At 39.4% G+C, this 18278-nt stretch overlaps 1 protein-coding gene across 2 annotated transcripts in view; it reads left to right on the top strand.

Annotated features, from left to right (window-relative positions):
* The window catches only part of LOC144052310 (alpha-2-macroglobulin-like protein 1), a 50299-nt gene that overhangs the window by 17934 nt on the left and 14087 nt on the right, over positions 1 to 18278 (top strand). Inside the window, exons 12-25 of one of the 2 annotated variants that reach the window (XM_077566245.1) lie at positions 908 to 1144; positions 1299 to 1362; positions 2119 to 2264; positions 2333 to 2482; positions 3609 to 3815; positions 7330 to 7414; positions 7793 to 7934; positions 8028 to 8253; positions 8325 to 8451; positions 12456 to 12577; positions 15301 to 15352; positions 16220 to 16303; positions 16391 to 16567; positions 17957 to 18038. In XM_077566245.1, the coding sequence (XP_077422371.1) occupies positions 908 to 1144; positions 1299 to 1362; positions 2119 to 2264; positions 2333 to 2482; positions 3609 to 3815; positions 7330 to 7414; positions 7793 to 7934; positions 8028 to 8253; positions 8325 to 8451; positions 12456 to 12577; positions 15301 to 15352; positions 16220 to 16303; positions 16391 to 16567; positions 17957 to 18038 (1901 nt within the window). The remainder of the gene's footprint in view (positions 1 to 907; positions 1145 to 1298; positions 1363 to 2118; positions 2265 to 2332; positions 2483 to 3608; positions 3816 to 7329; positions 7415 to 7792; positions 7935 to 8027; positions 8254 to 8324; positions 8452 to 12455; positions 12578 to 15300; positions 15353 to 16219; positions 16304 to 16390; positions 16568 to 17956; positions 18039 to 18278) is intronic. The other variant, XM_077566246.1, reaches the window with a different exon arrangement.

An 18278-nucleotide genomic window follows, 5' to 3' on the forward strand; every position in this document is an offset into this window, starting at 1 on the left:
AAAGTCATTTAGTCCGCTTGTTTGTTCCGGACCAAAAGCGTACTTTTTTTTTTTTCGTTTGGTGCGGTTCATATTCACACTGTGCTTTTTGAAAATGGACTATATTGCGCAATTATATGACCCGCGTGACAATCTGTGCTCCCACTGGACAAAAATGACAAGTGCTGAACACATAACGAAACCCGGAAATAGAGGAAAACGTAAAATTCCGACGTGTTGCATTACTGCTCTGCATATACAGTATGTGGCATTATTAGATTCAAGATATTTGCGAACGTCAAGAGCATCTGATTCAACGGCGGTTCCGCGACGCTGTTTCCAATTTTGGAACAGCGTCGTCGATTGCTTGCAGTACCCCGAAGGAGCCCTTGCGCTCCGCGTGCCCCGGCCCACAACATGCTGACAGTAGCGTGGCTAAACAGAATACAGAGGATTATGAATAAATTTAGCACAATAATTACTACCGGGCAATATCGCAGCCTCAAAAAGTAGGTCTCGGTCCACTTGTTTGGTTCACACCAGGATTCGTTTGTGTGTATTCAAATCTGCACAAAAGGTCCATATCATCGTGGGAAACTTGTTTGTTTAAAGCGGACCAAACAGTGCAAAATACACCCTAAGAAACTTAACAACTGAAATGATTATGTAATTGTATAGCAGACACAGCAGTTGCTCTGATTCTATTTCATTTACGTCACATGGTCTCCTGGCCACTCGGATTAATAAAGAAATTACGCTGAAAACAACATAAGGAAAATGAGATCTTGAATCACTGCTGCGTATTGGATGAAAACTATATTAGAAAGATAGAAGTTATCATAAGCTATCTAAGTTGACTCGGCTGACCCTACATTCAAAGTCGCAACTGGTTTAGAGCTCCACCATTGTCTTGTTTTTATGTTTACAGGCCAAGTCCAAACTGGTCGATGAAGATAAGCCGTATGTTCTAGATGCACGGAGACCAGAGTACAGGATAGCCTACCATGACGTTTCTGCCTTCTACTCCAAGAGTCGTAGTTTTCTGAAGCTCATGCAGGTCAGTGGGAAGATCTCCTGTGACAAAGATGCCACGGTACGAGTTCAGTACATCATCCAGGGACAAGAGCTCAAGAAGGGACAGGAGACATTAGACTTTTTCTACTTGGTGAGTCCAATTTTTCTCAATATTGACAACTTCTGTCTGTATTAGAAATGTTATCACTATGTGTAAGAAGCACACTGAATATGCAAGTTTCAAATGTTTATGTGGGTAAAGTGATACTTGACTTTGCTGATTGTATAGTGTGTGTACTTTGTAGGTGATGTCCAAAGGAGCAATTGTACAGCATGGCCGTCTCCCAGTGGCTGTCAAAGTGGGTGCAGGTAATCTCATTTAATTTGAATGTATTTAATTATGCTTGAGTGGGTTGTCACAAGGTACGCTGGATTCCTTTCACATTCAAAAGATGTGTGGTATTTTCTTTAAAAACGGGGTGTCAATACAATACAATTTTCCTCTGAGGTCCGCAAACAGGAAAATCAAAGGATGCAAGGACCACCTTGTAATTGTTCGACTTAAATATATTAGGCATGCTAAAACATAGTAATTTTGAAAGATTTTGAAAGATTGCTACATCACAGCTTTCTGTTAAAGGTGATAAGGCAAATACTTTGGGTGGTTTTGGGATATCATGTAGCCCTTTATCCCATCTGAATAGATCTGGCCCTGCATGGAGCAACAGCCGAATCACAAGAAGCGAAACCAGAGCAATCTGCAGCATGCAAATAATCTTCAGAGCATTTACTTCAGGATTATGAGTGAGATGTATTCACAAAGAGGAGCTTGACACCCCAAAACATTTTGCTTCTGAAATTGTTTTTTTTTCTTTATACCATTATCATGAGAGTAATTTTGTTATTTTGATTTTAGTATTATTTAGTTATTTTATCTATATTCTGTTTTGTGTTGTGGAAACAGTTTACTTGGTTTAAATCTATTGATTGGATGTTTAATTGTCAGTCAAACATGTTTTCCAATCGAATTTCATTATGTCAAAACCATTATAGTAATATTTTTGCCTGATTGAAAAAACTGTTGATTTCATTCTTCATTTGTTGTCTTGGTCTTACTTATGTCAGAGAACAAAGGGGAGGCGACCATACCCCTCAATCAAGTGATAGACCTGGCACCCTTTGCACAGGTTGTAGTTTACACTGTGTTGCCTGGCGGCGAGGCTGTGGCGGACAGCCAGGACTTCCCCATCCAGCTCTGTCTCAAGAACAAGGTTGTAACTAGTGATTTTCAAATAAACCTGGATTTGTTGCCACTGACCTCTGGTTGTCTTTCGTACAGGTTTCCCTTAAGTTCTCGTCCCTCCAGGAACTTCCAGCAGAGAAAACCACATTGAAACTCCAAGCTCAGCCTGGCTCTTTGTGCTCTGTTAGAGCCATTGACCAGAGCGTCCTGTTGCTGCAGGCAGAGAAGGAACTCAATGTTGGCTATGTAAGATAAGTTCACTTTAACACCAAAACAGGCCTCACTCCTTGTATATAATTTCTAAAAATACCAATAAAACACTTTTGATTTTGATTTTATTTAGGATGGCACAGTAGTCAAGTTGCCTCACAACAAGAAGGTTCAGGGTTGGAATCTGTTCACTGTGGCCTTTCTGTATGAAATTTACATGTTTCCCTCTGCCTTTAAGGATTCTTGTTGCGCACGCTGGCTTCCTTCTAATGTCCAAAAACATGTATTGATATATAAAACATTCAATTTACATCGCTGCTGTAGTAACGGAACTTTCTCGCAAACCAAGGCTCGCTCCTCCTGTATTTTATTAAAGGCCTAAAACAAATCTGTGCCCACATAAAACAGCATTTACACAGGCATTAGAGCAGCTGTGTCAAACGTATGGCCCGCGGGCCGGATCAGGCCCATAGGGGGGTTTAATCGGGCTGATTTTGTAAAATAAAAAATAAAAATGTATTTCCAGACCAATTAATCAGCTGGCCACAATCAAAACACATAAATTTGTAATTTTGCAAGCAATTCTTAGATCAGCAATGCAACTTGTACGAAAAATTGCCCTGCATGTCATTATTTTACGCACAACCTAAAGTAACGGTTTGTTGGGGAAAAAAACATAGGCCAAAATAAATCATAAATCATGCTGAATGTGACACAAATTCAACTACTGGTAACACAAACACATCTGACAAGGATTAGTATCCTTATAACTTCATTAACTGCGTCACACAATGCATTCTGGGAACAATATATATCCAAATCAGGTAATATAACATGCCTGTAACTCATATGGACAAAGTGTTGCCGTGTTCAATTTGCATGAATTTGCGTTATTTTTTTTTTAACAATATGTTTATAGTTGAGCCCCAAAATTTATGGCTGGCCAGCAAATCTGCGTATAATTGACGCCCAATTATTTAAAAGTTATATACCATGATTTTACCACTTGGTTATTTATTCTTCCCCATGTGGGCCCTGATCTAATGAGTTTGACACCCCTGCAGTATTGAGTATTGTGTTGCCATCCATCCATCCATCCATCCATCCATCCATCCATCCATCTTCTATATGTACTGATAATATTGTGTTTAACTCTGTGTAGGTGTACAATCAGCTGCCTCTTCAGAAGTTATCGGGATACTCGTATCAGGTTGACGACTTTGAGCCATATCCCTGCTTTCCTGAACCCATGCCAGAACCCGAACCTGAGATGTTGGTGGATGTAGAGGAAGTTGAGGAACGGCGGAGCAAGCGCTCATTTTACTTTGGACCAACTAATCATAAGGATGATGTTTTCAGCATCTTTAAAGTAAGGACTTGATTATTAAGTAGGCTACTGATATTGACTGACTTGCTTTATTTTTTTCGGGGATGTGCCTATCGATCATGGCATGATATTAGGGATGTCCTGATCCGATCACGTGATTGGAAATGGTAAGCCAAAAGAAAACAAAAACTTTTGAAATATCCTAAGTCTGCCATGCCTGATATGCAGCCGCCTCACTGAATGGCATTAGAGTTGAGAGAGCAACAGACAGGCTAGCAAATGTGACACATCTCTCTATACGTAACTTCAAATAGAAGCTTAAGTAGTGTAAATGATTTGGTAACAATCAAGCTTGTTCTCCATTGGTTGCATTTAACAAGGTCATAAATCAATAGTGTCATTTGTAGATGAAAGAAGTCACGTAGCCACAAACTAGAGTTGTGCTTGAAAGTTTACATACAAATGGTGAGCAAAAGGCTTAATGCCCATAAAATCCAAAATACTGTGGCAATTGTTTTGATATTTTCAGAAGTTTAAATTAACATGAGTAGAGATGTGCATATCTATTTTGGTGACAATTCATAGCATTTTTGTGTCATTAAGTGGCATTTAGCTTTTGCACATTTACATTTGTGCTCATAAATTTACATACCCCAAGGGTATATAAACTTTAAAGCACTACTGTACTTAGCTGCGTGGACTTTTTAGCCTGCAAAAGCCCATAAACAGTCATGTAAATGTATTGTTTACCATGAGATAAAACAGAGGTGTCAAATCCAGGTCTGGAAAGTAAAAATCCAGCCATAGTTTGGAGTTTGTTTCACAGAAATATTTTCATGTATTTCAGAGCCACAAATATATCTGTGATATTCCTGTGTTTTTTATGTTGTGTGGGCATTTATCGTCACTTATCATTTGTAAATATTCAGTTCAGCTTGTGAATTATGTTGAATTTGCGTTTGTGGATCAACAGTCACACACATTTCTTTTTTAAACAAACGCCATGCAAAATGTTTCAAGACATTCACACGCACACACACACACACACACACACACACACACACACACACATATATATATATATATATATATATATATACACGATACAATACGATACGATACGATATGATACGATATACTTTTATTTTCCCCGTGGGGAACTTTTTCCTGGACTCCGTCCAGCTGCAGTTTACAGTAAAGAGAAAACAACAGAATAGAAAGAGATGAAATTAAAATTAAATAAATAAGAAGTGCAGCAATAAGTATAAGACTTCCCAGAAGTCTTCACAGGAGTATACATGTGTAGAGAAGTACATTGCACACACCCATATACACACACACACACACACACACACATATACACACTTATATATATATATATATATATATATATATATATATATATATACACACATGGGTATGTACACAACATTGCACCATATATATATATATCTTATTGCACTGAGTTAATGTCGGTTGTTAAGCAGTTTGATGGATGTCGGCAGGAATGAGTTCTTGTAGCGGTTCAGCCTGGTTCTGGGGGCCCTGAATCTCCTGCCGGAAGACAGTAGCTGTATATATATGGGGCATATTCTCCCGTTTCTCACGCGCCTTCCTAATAAGGCACCTCAAATGCGCGTCAATTCTCCTGTCTCAGCTTCTGACACACCCACTCTGCGTAACTGAGGAAAACTCACGCAACAACCAAAGAGGTGTGACCCATTGAATTGTGAGGAGGCCTGCAAGTCCCGGATCGTGGAGTTTTCCTGTGACGTGAATTCAATAGAGATGCATTTGGAATATATTTCACACATTTCACACTTCAAATGTGACTTGCATATGGATCCGGTGTCGGTACCAGATGTGAACGGCCTGCCAGATTGACAGCTTAATATGATGTCATACTACAGGATTGGTAGGAAGTTATCCAGTTGACATTGAAATGTTGGTAAGAAAATATTAAAGATGTAATTTAAATAACAAGATGTATGGACTGAAATTATAAAAACGTAAATAAAACTAAGAATATAAAAGCAGGATACATTAAGTATATAATATAAATAATAAATGAGATAAAAATAAATATAAAAGGATGGAGATACAATAGCACATAAATGCAACAACTAAAACAAGTATTATTTAAAAGCTATACATTTAAATTAATTTACAGAGATGGGACAAATATTGTCAGTTTAGATTGCTAATATGTTCCTATTATCATTAAGACTATTTTTGTGATGCATTGTGATTTATGAACGGCTTTAAAAAACAACAACAACAAAAAAAACTGTTAAAACATCTGACTCGCGCATTTTGTTTACCGGTAAGCAGCGCTACTGTACTGACGTCATCAGCAGGCGCAAAGGCCACCGATACGATCTGGCAGCCCGATCAGATCTGGTACCGACACCGGAAGTTATACTGATCGTACCCAAACTGCCCAAAGATGTGCGCGCAGCTCATCTAATTGGTTACTTTTAAGCAGCATGCGTTTTTTGTATTCAGTATTACATAAATAAAATAACAGTAATTTAATCAGAGAACTGTGCTCATGACTGAATACATATTTGGAGCTGTTACATTACTGTAGTTGAAAACGAGTGAGCGCCTTGTTGTGTGAATTTCACGACCAGCATATGTCAAATAAGACAAATGTTTAAAAATCTAAGTCACAATTGGACTATTAGAATGACTGTAGTTGTTATGAGCTCTGCTTTCAGACAAACTCCAAGCCACTATTGCACGAGTCAGCAGCCGCCCGGCGTGACGCGGTCGTCACCAGAGGAGCACGGTAGCAGTTAATTGAATCAAAAGGTGCAATACGATGTTTGACCTTCAAGAGGCACTAGTCCTGCAGCATCCTGAACACGCAAGAGGAAAGATGCTTAGTCTCAGGGAGAATATGCGCACTGCTACATTTGACAGAGGACGCCCTCATTAAAATATCGCTCCCCCCAGAGTACGTACAGGTCATGAAGGTGTGTAACTGACATAATTGGTTAAGTCAAAAATGGTGTGCAGCAGCGCACCATTTTTGACTTAACCACCCCGGAGAATATGCTCCATATGAATGAGAGAGAGAGAGAGAGAGTTACTTCTCCTTCTGAGACTTCTTCTTTCTGGTCTTGGTGGTGGTCTTTCAGCATCATTGATGAAGTTAAGGTAATCCACTTTCCCCATGCAGTGTAGCATTCAGCCTTTACTGAAGTTAAACCTGCCAGGCTTGATTTGCAGTAAATCTTAATTTAGACCTTGATTAGTTCTAGTCTTTTTTCAAGACAGGGGATTATTTAACTCTAGACTACTAGGACTAGTCTGAGACTATTTGAATCCATATCTAATTCAAGTCAAACTATTCCAATAAATCCTGTGTTAAAATGTGAATTAATCTAGACTACGTTTTAATTCCTGTACAGGGTTTATGTTAAACTAAGATGTTTAAGAATGCATTTCTGTTCCAACATTACTTTTGCCAGTGCACAAAACAAGCTCCATAAATCGCCACTATCCAGAGATGAATGTTTTGTGACTTGACAAATGTATCTCTTTTTTTCAGGAGATTGGAGTCAAAATTGTGACAAATTCTGATGTGAAGAAACCCTTTGACTGCCGAAGACCTAAAATCGAGGCTTACCATGAAGGTATGTTTGCTACAGTATATTCTTTAATCCTCCACTGTACCGTGATTTTTCATTGGAACACTTCTATTTTTGTTCACAAATTCCACCACTCTAGCATGGTATCAAACTGGAGTCTAGTATTGTTTTTAATGACTTTTATTCTTCTAAAAAGCTCTGCTTTGTTGTGCAAGGGCACAAAGTTTTTTTTATTCCTTTGACTGCAGAAATGGACAGCCACCATTTTCCAGTACAAAAACTGCAAATGAAAATAGAGGTTTACTGTATTTAAATGTATCACTGATAGTGTGCTCTGTTGATACAAATGTAATGACAGTGAGTGTTTTCTAGCAGCTGATTAAAGTTGATTCCTATTAAAGGTAAATTCTTATGTCTTTGTAGCAGATTCCTTAGATTATCCCGTTTCCATGGCCTTCAATGTGATGAGGTACTCTGATGTTGGAGAGAAAACTAAGGAGAAGAAAAAGGAGACCGTTCGGACATTCTTCCCAGAAACATGGATCTGGGACCTAGTTTCTGTTGGGTAAACATGCTCAGATGGCAGATAATCAAATCTCTGTGTTGTTTGAACTGAAGTCAACCTGCTAATTTGCCTGCTGTGCTTGTGTGTGTATAGTGACAAGGGTACAGTGAATGTAGAGAAGACGGTCCCAGACACCATCACCAAGTGGGCCGCTGGAGCTTTCTGCGTCTCCTCTGTGGGCTTTGGTGTGGCGCCCACCACTGCACTGACGGCCTTCCAGCCCTTCTTCGTCAGTCTCACGCTGCCCTACTCTGTCATCCGTGGGGAAGTGTTTACTCTAAAAGCCACTGTCTTCAACTATCTCGCCAAGTGCATTATGGTAAATGTCAGTGAGTCATGAAATAAATAATTGCTTCCTGATACTGGCAATGTTTGTGTTTGTGTCTGCAGGTGAACGTTACACTGGCTCAGTCTGACACGTATACCTTCAGAATCTGTGACGACTGCCAATACAGCGTGTGTCTATGCAGTGAGGAGAGCAGAACATTCACTTGGATTGTCACTCCAAATACCCTTGGTAAGAACTACATCGCTACATCACTTGGACTGTTATAGTTTAGCATTTTTTTATTAATTATTTATTTATTTTGTTAAATATTAAGCGATTATTACGGTAGTCATAAGCCCTTAGTGGAAATTTTGTCACCACTGCTGTATACCAGTTAATTTTTTAGTTGTATACCACAAAAGAACCATATCCAAATCCTCCCAACTTCCCTCATTGAGTGTCCAGACTAAACATAACCCAAAGCTCTACCCCAGGTTAGAACGTTTACGTTTTACCATCTTGCTTTCAGAATGCCTTGCTACTGGCAAGAATATTAACATCGGCTCATGTAGATGATGTCAACTTGTGCCAGCTAAGCTAGCTGTAGCTATCTAAGAATGTTGAGTATGGTGTGAGAGCTGAAAATGGTTGAAATTTTGCCAATTTTAATTTAACCCCACCTTGTTTTTTAGCCTTCAACTTAAGAAATGCGAAATTTACATATTTAATACTTCCACATTTAGCTCCACAATTGTCCAAGCTTCAATTTAGACTTTAGATTTTAGTGTCTCCAAGGGGAAATTATTTTCGACGCAGACAATGAACATTTGACAGAAAAAATGTACAAGACAATAACAAATATACAATTAACAGAGTACACTCAGCGGGGCCTACTGTTAAAAAATTTTATGGCTAAGGGAATCAGGCTCCTTCCGAATCGAGCCTTCCTGCACATAGCCTAAGTGTGTTATACCTCCGTCCTAAAGACAGAGAGGGACGAGGTGCTTATTGAGCGGGTGTGTGGAGTCCTGTTCTATTGTAAGTGCAATGCGCCTATTAGCCTTATTAAGATCTGTGAACTTTGGTGTAGGAAGTCCTATGAGTTTTGTTGCCGTGTTTGTTACTTTAATGAGTTTAGTCCGGTTTTTAACAGCAGGGGGAAGGGTACAATATACTGGGTTGAATAATAGCCTGGTATAACCGTAGTAGCAGGGGTGGAGCAACAGAGAGTCCTTTTAGTTTACAGATGATTGAGAGTCACTGTTGGCTTTTTTTCTGAATGTCTAAGATGTGTTTGTCAAATGTGAGTGAGTTATCTATTGTGATCCCAGGTATTTAAAACTGTCTACAATCTTTACCGTTTAGTTGTGAATAGTTGTGTTTTGGTACTGTGATAAGTTGAATATAAGTTCCTTAGTTTTATTGACATCTAGAAGCAGGTGGTTATCCTCACACCATTTGGTGAAGTGTGTAATGGTGTTGTTGTAGTCCATGTCCTGGTTATTATGTTTAAGTAGAGCAAGAATGGCAGTGTCATCGGAGTATTTTAGGTATTTGATGTATGGTGAGGTATTGATACTGTTATTTGTGTACAGTGTGTAAAGAAAAGGGCTGAGCACACACCCCTGTGGTGCCCTAGTGTTTATGGTAAGCAAAGATGATTTGGTAGAGCCCAACCGTTCAACCTGCTGCTCAACAAGTCATGCAGGAGGTGGATCATCCTGGTGGGGATGTGAAGTTCCTGCAGCTTCCGGATCATCAGCTGCCTCTGGATGGAGTCTGAGCTGACATCCACAAAGAGCACACATGCAGTGATCAGGAGTGTCCAGGTGCTGGAAGAGGAGGTGCGGCAGGCAGGCTACAGCGTCCTCTGTGCCTATCTTAGCTTTATAGGCAAAAGTGGGTCTAGATGAGGTGTAACAACAGGTAGAATGGTGTTCAGCAGCAGCTTTTCCAGGCACTTCATTATGATGGATGTGAGGGCAACAGGCCGATAGTGATTCAGTTAATCACTGTGTAATAGACGTCCTTAAACAGTGAGTGCAGAACATGTGAAAGTTCTTGAGTGCAATGCTTGAACACCTTAGCTGAGATGTCATCCGGTCCAGGGGCTTCTCCCAACTTACATATGCCGAGTTGACTCCTTACGTCCTCCACAGAGAAGGGCAGAGGTTCATCCAGATCTTCTAGGGAAGTGCTCTCAGGAGTTCCTCACACTCACCAGAAAAGTCTGAACCGTCAAATCGTGCATAAAATGTATTAAGTTCTGACACAAATCGCACCGGGTCAGCGACTTTATTTGAATGCACGTTTGTTGTTTATGATCCCATCACTAAACTGACATTGCTTTCACACATTGAATTGATTAGCTTGGAAAAAACACCTTAAAAATTATTGGAAAAGTATTGACTTTTAGTATCTGAGTGAGGTCTAAAATTTTATGCTGTGTGTACCTTCTCCGTGGAGAAGCAGCAAGCCATATTAGGAGAAGTTGGCGGAACTTGTCTGTCTGGCATTGCGGAGGGACATGTCGAGAGTCGAGTCCTCCACACACTACGCGGCCAATTTGAATGTTGGAAGGGAAAGAGGAAGTTTTAATCGCTATTCACTGTTTGGAACTCACTCACTGAAGAAAAGGAAAAAGTTTGAACTGTCAGCGTGCTGCGACGTCCTGCAACAGAGGAGCTAGTTACTAACCCGCACAATGCTAATGTGAGTCAGAGTTCTACCTTCCTTACATATCACGCACCGATGTACTATTAAAACACCATTTAACAATTATTATATATATATATATTAACAATAAAAATGTAAAAACTAGCGACTGGGATAAAAGTTCGTTTTGCGGTTGATACGCATAGTAATCATCGTCGTAGTGTAATTAGGTCATAATTACGGCGCGTGTGTGTGTGTGTGCGCGCGCTTGCGTCTTTGTGAGAGATGAAGGCAAGGTTATTTGGGTGTAAATCTGTAAATGTTGCCTTCATAAGCGTTATTTGTCCGCTTTTTCACTATTTCACACTTTATGATGGCAACAACTGTTATGGAGAAAGCAAATCTACTTCCCTCTTGAGGAGGAACAGCTCACCACCCAAACATCCTCTATCTATCTATCTATCTATCTATCTATCTATCTATCTATCTATCTATCTATCTATCTATCTATCTATCTATCTATCTATCTATCTATCTATCTGTCTGTCTGTCTGTCTGTCTGTCTGTCTCTACCCCTGCAAATAGTTGGGGTCCACTGTTACTGTCAAAGTTACATTATTTTAATAGTATGGTGATTGGATTAAGTTAACTACATTGTTTTAACAGGTAACTAGAAACTGTATCAGAAGAATACAATTTAAAAGCCTCCCAACCCTGTATATATAGCATAACATGACCATGTATAGATAGATATTTTGTTATACATTGATACTGTCTTTTAAGTCTGCTTGATTTTTATCACTCAAAATGCATCAAATTTATGTCTTTAATTATGAAATATTTTAATTTTTTTGCATTCCCAATTACCGTCCTAGAGCAGTCGTATACATTTTTCCTCCCTGATTAATGCCTAAATATTATTATTTAAAAATAATCCGTGTGCCCCCTACTGCCCTGCAAAATTTGTGTTAATTGACCACAGTCAGTTTAAACATAAACACATTTTTCAGTCAAATACAAATTTGTTGATACATATATAAATTCCCATTCAATTTACAGTTTGAAACATTTCTCTCTCATGAGAGAGAAATGTGTTTCAAACTGTAAATTGAATGGGAATGACAATGTGAAACAAAAACTAGATCGCTGTATTTGGAAAACTAGCTGGCATGAAGAGTTTTGATTGCTTCCATCAAGCAGCGATGCAGACAAGGCTGTGTTGAGTGTCAAATCGTGCTGCTCCGTCTCCTCTTAGAGGCGTGCTGACAATCCCTTGTACTAACATGTCAGGTAGCATCACTGATGAAACACTTGGAAACCTCTCCCTCAGGGGCTGATCTGTACTTGGCCTCAGTGAGAACAATTTTGGGCTGTGAAAGACAAGGAGGGGGTGGGAGATAATTTGGTATGAAGAGAGCGTGTATTATAAGGAAACAAATGGGGATTAATGACAGTGAATAAGACTGGAATCTAGGCGAGGAAGTGAATTCTGATGTGGTGGGGGAGATAAACCCTAAAAATAAATTAGTCCGGAAAGCTGTTCACGGTAAATCTATGGAAGGCTGGACTGAAGACGCATTCTGTTTGTTTGCACACAGGCAAGGTCGACGTGAAGGTGAGTGCCGAGGCCCTGAAGACCAACTTGCTGTGTGGCAATGAGGTAGCTTCTGTCCCAGACGTGGGCCGTATTGACACTGTGGTCCGCAGCTTGCTGGTGGAGGTCAGTGCCTGTCAGATGCAACATACCGTACACGACTAGGTTGACATAAATCAGCAGATGGGATTGTCATTTCAAACCGTCTAAGTGGGTTGAAGGGATGGTGATTGTAAGGGGCATTTGACTGTCAGAGTCCATAGGAAATATAATTTTTGAGCATTAAAGTGACTGTGTAATCTTTTGGTGGTAAACTAATAATTTATTAAATTTTAAACCAACTATTGATTTCAATAATATGCCAAAATATATCGAACCAACGTACATTTTTTTAAATATCGTAGTAGGTCTAGTAATCACTAATTATATTACATGGCTCGAGCCTCAACTTACAAGAGGTTAACCTATGGGGAGAAATTTGTCTAAAAAATATTCACACAAATAAATTTGTGAATTTCACATGTGTTTTTGAGATCCACAAATACATCCGTGATTTTCACGTGTTTTTCAGATCTACAAATATACCCGCAATTTTCACATCTTTTTTAATTTTGTGTGTGCATTTTCCATGACTTTTGCTTGCAAGTTGTCGAAAGTGCGTTTGTGGATCGTTGCGCTCGCGCATTTTTTTTTTTGGACAAACCTTACGCTGTTTCGACATATTCACACACACAAGCTCTCAGGTATTCACATGTGTTTAAGGCCCGTTACTACGCCCTCCACGGGGAGGCAATGTTACTGTCTCCATTGAACGGGAATGTTCTCGTTTAAAATTGGACATTGAAAAACAGAAATTGAGTCTTTATCTGATCTTTTATTATGTGTTTATTTTGTACAAGTTGGCAAGCAAAATGTGACTTTAGTTTGTTTCTCTTGAACTTTTTTTGTTGACACTCTAAAGACGCTCTTCTTTTGCTGTTAATTTTTCTTCTTCTACGCCACTAAAGCAGCAGCGGCCAAAGAAGAAGAGTGTCTTTTGAGTTAAACTAAAACGAATTTGAGGGAAATAATTTAAGATTACAATTTGTTTTCCGACTTTTGTAAAATTAACACATAATAGAGGATCAGATAACGACTCGATTTCTGTTTTTCAATGTCCAATTTTAAACAAGAAACGTCTCGTTCCCGTTCAATGGAGACAGTAAAAAGTAAAAAGTCATGGAATGCACACAAAATTAAAAAAGAAGAAAATCACGGATATATTTGTGGATCTGAAAAACATTTGAAAATTACAAATATGTTTGTGGATTTGAAAAATACGTGAAAATCGCAAAAATATCTGTGGATCTGAAAAATTTGAAAATCACGGATGTATTTGTGGATCTCAAAAACACGTGTGAAAATCACAAATGTATTTGTGTGATTATTTTTTAATAAATCTCTCCTCATAGCTAAAATGTTTCGCTGATCTTGGATGCCCAAAGGACAACTTCGTGAACATAGTTGGCCCTGGTGGTGCTTGCAATCTAGTGTCGAACCCAATGGGTCAACCGCTGCTTACCTTCCACAGCTGCGGCTTGCAGGTGGTCATCGCTGACTTCCGTGATTCAGGCTCGAGTCGCTTGTCACCTTATGCTTTGCTCTTGTAAGCTTTTACTAGCATTTTTTTTATAGCTTCTCCTACTATCTGCTCTTGTTAGCCACTCTAGCGTATGGCTCCGACTAACTCCCGTAGCCGCTCTTGTTAGCTGCTCCGGCTAAATTTGGCTCGCTTGGTATTTCACTGGGCTTCACAGCGGCTGCCAAGACGCCGTCGCTCACTGAGATGCTCGTTTGCTCACGCAAATTATGAATTGGTGTAGACTTGTGAAATGTGGTCAGTCTGAGCCACCGTAGTGTGCATGCTTCGAAATACACGCGCTTCGGTTGCATTCTATAATATAGCGAGATCGAGTGGCCACTTATTACACACTGTCACTTTAAAGTGAGCTTTTATGTCTCGTGGTCCTAAATCCTCTTCGAAATTTGTTGTATCTACGTCATTGTGGTGCAAATAATTTTTCCCCAGGTCCATACTGTGTCCTCTTTTAAAAGCTCGGGAGAGCTCTCGAGAGCACGACGTGGGGGAGGGTGACTCTCCTGATCGCATGTTGTTTCTTTTGGACCGGAACAAGGCTTACTTCTCTTTCTTTATACTTGTTTTGCATTGCTCGGCAGTGAGCAAGTGGCCATTCTATGTCACTACACAGAATGTGTTACCACGTAAAGAACAATGGTGGTGTAGGCTACATACAAATAAAGTTTCTACAAAATGCATTAAACTGGAAATTATTTTTGAAAAATTAATCTCATAGTCATGTTCTTAACAACCAAATAAATCATATGGAGCAAAATTGTCATTACTTTCGGGGTTCCTTTTAAAGGAAAACACTTTGGCCTTGTTTTCCCCCCTCCCTCTTTCTTCATGTCTCCTTTCTTTTTCCCATCTAAGAAACTTGGGGTGCTACTTAGCGTACCACCAGGCTTCCCGTCCCCATTGGTCATTGTTATATTTGCTGTTTCTTGGACAGGTTGTGACTGTGAAGACAAATTCCTTGTGTGTTTTTACATACTTGGCCAATAAATCTAATTCTGATCCCTCGCAAGACCCCTTTGCATTGGCCTTGGTAGTAGTCAGCTTTGAGGCTGTATAAACACAATGCATAATTGCATTAAACACGGAACTTGAAACAAGGTCGCAGAAGATTTATAAATCTAAACCATGAACCTTGTTAATAGGGCTATCTCTGTTTTGTTGTGTTGTGTAGTTCATTCCAGTTAAAAATGTTCTGTGTTGGTTTCTCTTGTAGGCTGAAGGAACGCCTCAGTCAGTCAGTCACAACGCGCTCCTCTGTCCTGCAGGTATGTTTACATCTATAACTTGTTTGGAAAATCTTGCTAAACACAGTTTTGGAGTTCTTCGTTTTACTCAAATGATCGTTTGATGGATTAATATTGTTTTGTTACTGTCATTTTTTCACAAAATACCAAAAATAAGGTTTGTCATGATCAGGGTTATTATAGTTTTGGAATTTTCATTATAGTTAGTTTAGGTCTGTCTTTATTTTGTGCAAGCTCATTTCTAAAGTTTTTGATTAACTTTGATGAACTTTGGTAGTAATTGATATGTATTCAATCATTTCTTCACATTAAATAATCAGGAGAATCCTGATGTTAAAGAAGAACACACAATTCCCATTATAATAAACAAAGCCTTGAAGATTCAATTAAACTTGTTCAGATGCTTTTATCACAGTCGAGTTTCATCAGCTATGATGGCAATTTGCTCTTTGTATGCACAGTCACAACATGTAACGGCAAAGCACAAATGCAGGTTTTGCGAGTGGCAGCGGTTTCAATTTATTACAGAAAATCCCTTTTAATATGGTTTTATCAGATTGTTATTTATCATCTTGTCCTTTTTTGGCTGCAGAAGAAATTTAAGATCGTATAATGAAACTTAACAAGTTTCATTGTTATCTTTACCATAGAAATTGAAATCAGTTTTACTCTGCGACACTTAAAAAAAAAAAATCACATTACAAATAAACAGATTAGAATAACCATGTGAATGTATTATTTTGAAAGTGAAAATGTTCAATGGTGAGTTCTCATAGATTTTTTCAGGTCCTATGAGACTAAATTGTTTTTAATACTAAAGCCCAACCGGGCAGTATGTGTCAAAGGTAAATGATGTCACACACTTACATGCATACTTTTTGTTTCCAGAGGGACCAGTGGAAAAGAAAATCTCTCTTCTGATGCCAGAGATGTTTGTTGCTGGATCTGCCAGAGCCACTGTCTCTGTGCTTGGTAAAAAATAAAAATAAATCTCTCAGACATCATTTTCAGAGAACTCCTCTACATCGAACCTTCCCTAATGAGATCCTTTTCCCGAAGGTGACCTAATGGGCCGAGCCATGAAGAACCTGGACAAACTCCTGGCAATGCCATATGGCTGTGGCGAGCAGAACATGTTGCTCTTTGCTCCCAACATCTTCATTCTCAACTACCTGAAAAGCACAGGTCAACTGACTGATGAGATTCTGGACAAGGCCACGCGCTTCCTCGAGAGCGGTGAGTCGTCATTCGCAACATTGAATAGGGGCTCACAGAAAAAGATATGAGACAGTAAAAAAAAAAAAAAGAGTCATCATCAAAACCGATGATAATGAATAAGAATTCATTCAAAATGACAGCTTGTACCTGCGGAACTCCAATTTGCATAAACCCCACCCCTATTTTCCTATGAAAGGGCATCCGTTTGATGCATCTCAGCCAATGCGCGGAAGCATAAAATTGCAAGAGGTGGCCCTAAACTTTCTTCATTCATTTCTTTATCTTATTTTCAAAATGTTTGTATCATCTAGAAGCTTGCTCAACACAGAAACTGACAAAATATGATAATAATGTTAATCATTTTTCATTAATTCCAAAGTAAAACTACAGCTGCAGGCATCAATGGGGTAGATGCCACGGACTTCCAACTTCCGGGTTTTACACATCAGCGCCGTTTCCGGCCACTGCTGACCGCGTTCCAACACTCGCACCCCCACCCCTGCGCCCCCAAACCGCGCGCTCCCGCTCATTGGCTATTTGAAATGCTTTGGACACTGAGACAGACACTACACATTCGCGGTCTCGCACCCGTCGACGGGACGCGTACTGGGACGCGGCCCACACGCCGCAAACCGGAAACAGAAACAAAGTTGATGGGTGAAAACTTGGATGTCGGAAGTCCCGCCTCCTCTGTGGCATATTGTCCATAAAGGGCCCTTGCAGCCTGGGCCATGTTGGGGTGCTGGCACATTGAATTTTTTGAAAATGGGAAAATAAACCTTTACATATGGATGTTTTTGTTTTTCAGTGCAATAAAAAGTTTTGATTTTAGTTTTCATCGGGAACATGTTTCGATATGACGCACCCACAGATTCAATTCAAGTCAATTGGATAAAATCTGTGGGAGGAGTTCTTGATGTGATCTCTATAATAGGCCAAAATTTAACAACATTTAAAAGTAAATCTAAAATGATGGACTTCCTGTTGGCAAGATAATTATTTTGTAGGTTTTGGACAGTTTCATACGCCTCTCAACAGTTCCGTTTAATCAGTTTAATAGTTTGATTGGGTCCGTCTTTCCGTTTGGTCCTTTCATGTAACTTAAAAAAACAACAACTCATTTCTCACTTCCTGTTTATTTTACCAAGATACTTTTTTGTAGGTCTTGGTCTCCTTCATATGCCTCCAACTTTTTGTGAATCTTGGTGAAACATATGGCTGCTTCGTTAAAAGTTTCTAGGGAGCGCTTTTTTTTTTTTTAATGCGAGTGGCCCAATGGGTTTTTCCGATTGCACAGCATGAACTCGCACGATTTCCTTGTTAAGTGACAACTTTTAACATACATGCAGTGGCGGATAAACTCAACGGGGTATCTGACGTGGGTATTTGTGCATGTGTGCGTTCCAGGATACCAAAGGGAGCTCACCTATAAACATGACGATGGCTCCTACAGCGCCTTCGGAAAGAGTGATGCGTCTGGCAACACCTGGTCAGTTGCAAAGCATTGGTGGAAATCAGTGATGGTGCTTTGTGGAAACAACTGAAAATGATTGCCATAGGGGGGTGGGGGTGGGGGGGTGAAACGTCTCAGTTGTGGAAACAGTTTTGAGTACTGTGGAGGTAAAAAGTGTAAAACAATTGAAAGCCCATTTACCATCCCAAAAAATAAAAAAATCCATTCCACTGACAATCAGTCACCATCTTAAAATATTTTAAAGTCTTCATTGTT

Source organism: Vanacampus margaritifer, chromosome 5 (assembly GCF_051991255.1).
Source record: "Vanacampus margaritifer isolate UIUO_Vmar chromosome 5, RoL_Vmar_1.0, whole genome shotgun sequence".
Classification (NCBI taxonomy): domain Eukaryota; kingdom Metazoa; phylum Chordata; class Actinopteri; order Syngnathiformes; family Syngnathidae; genus Vanacampus; species Vanacampus margaritifer.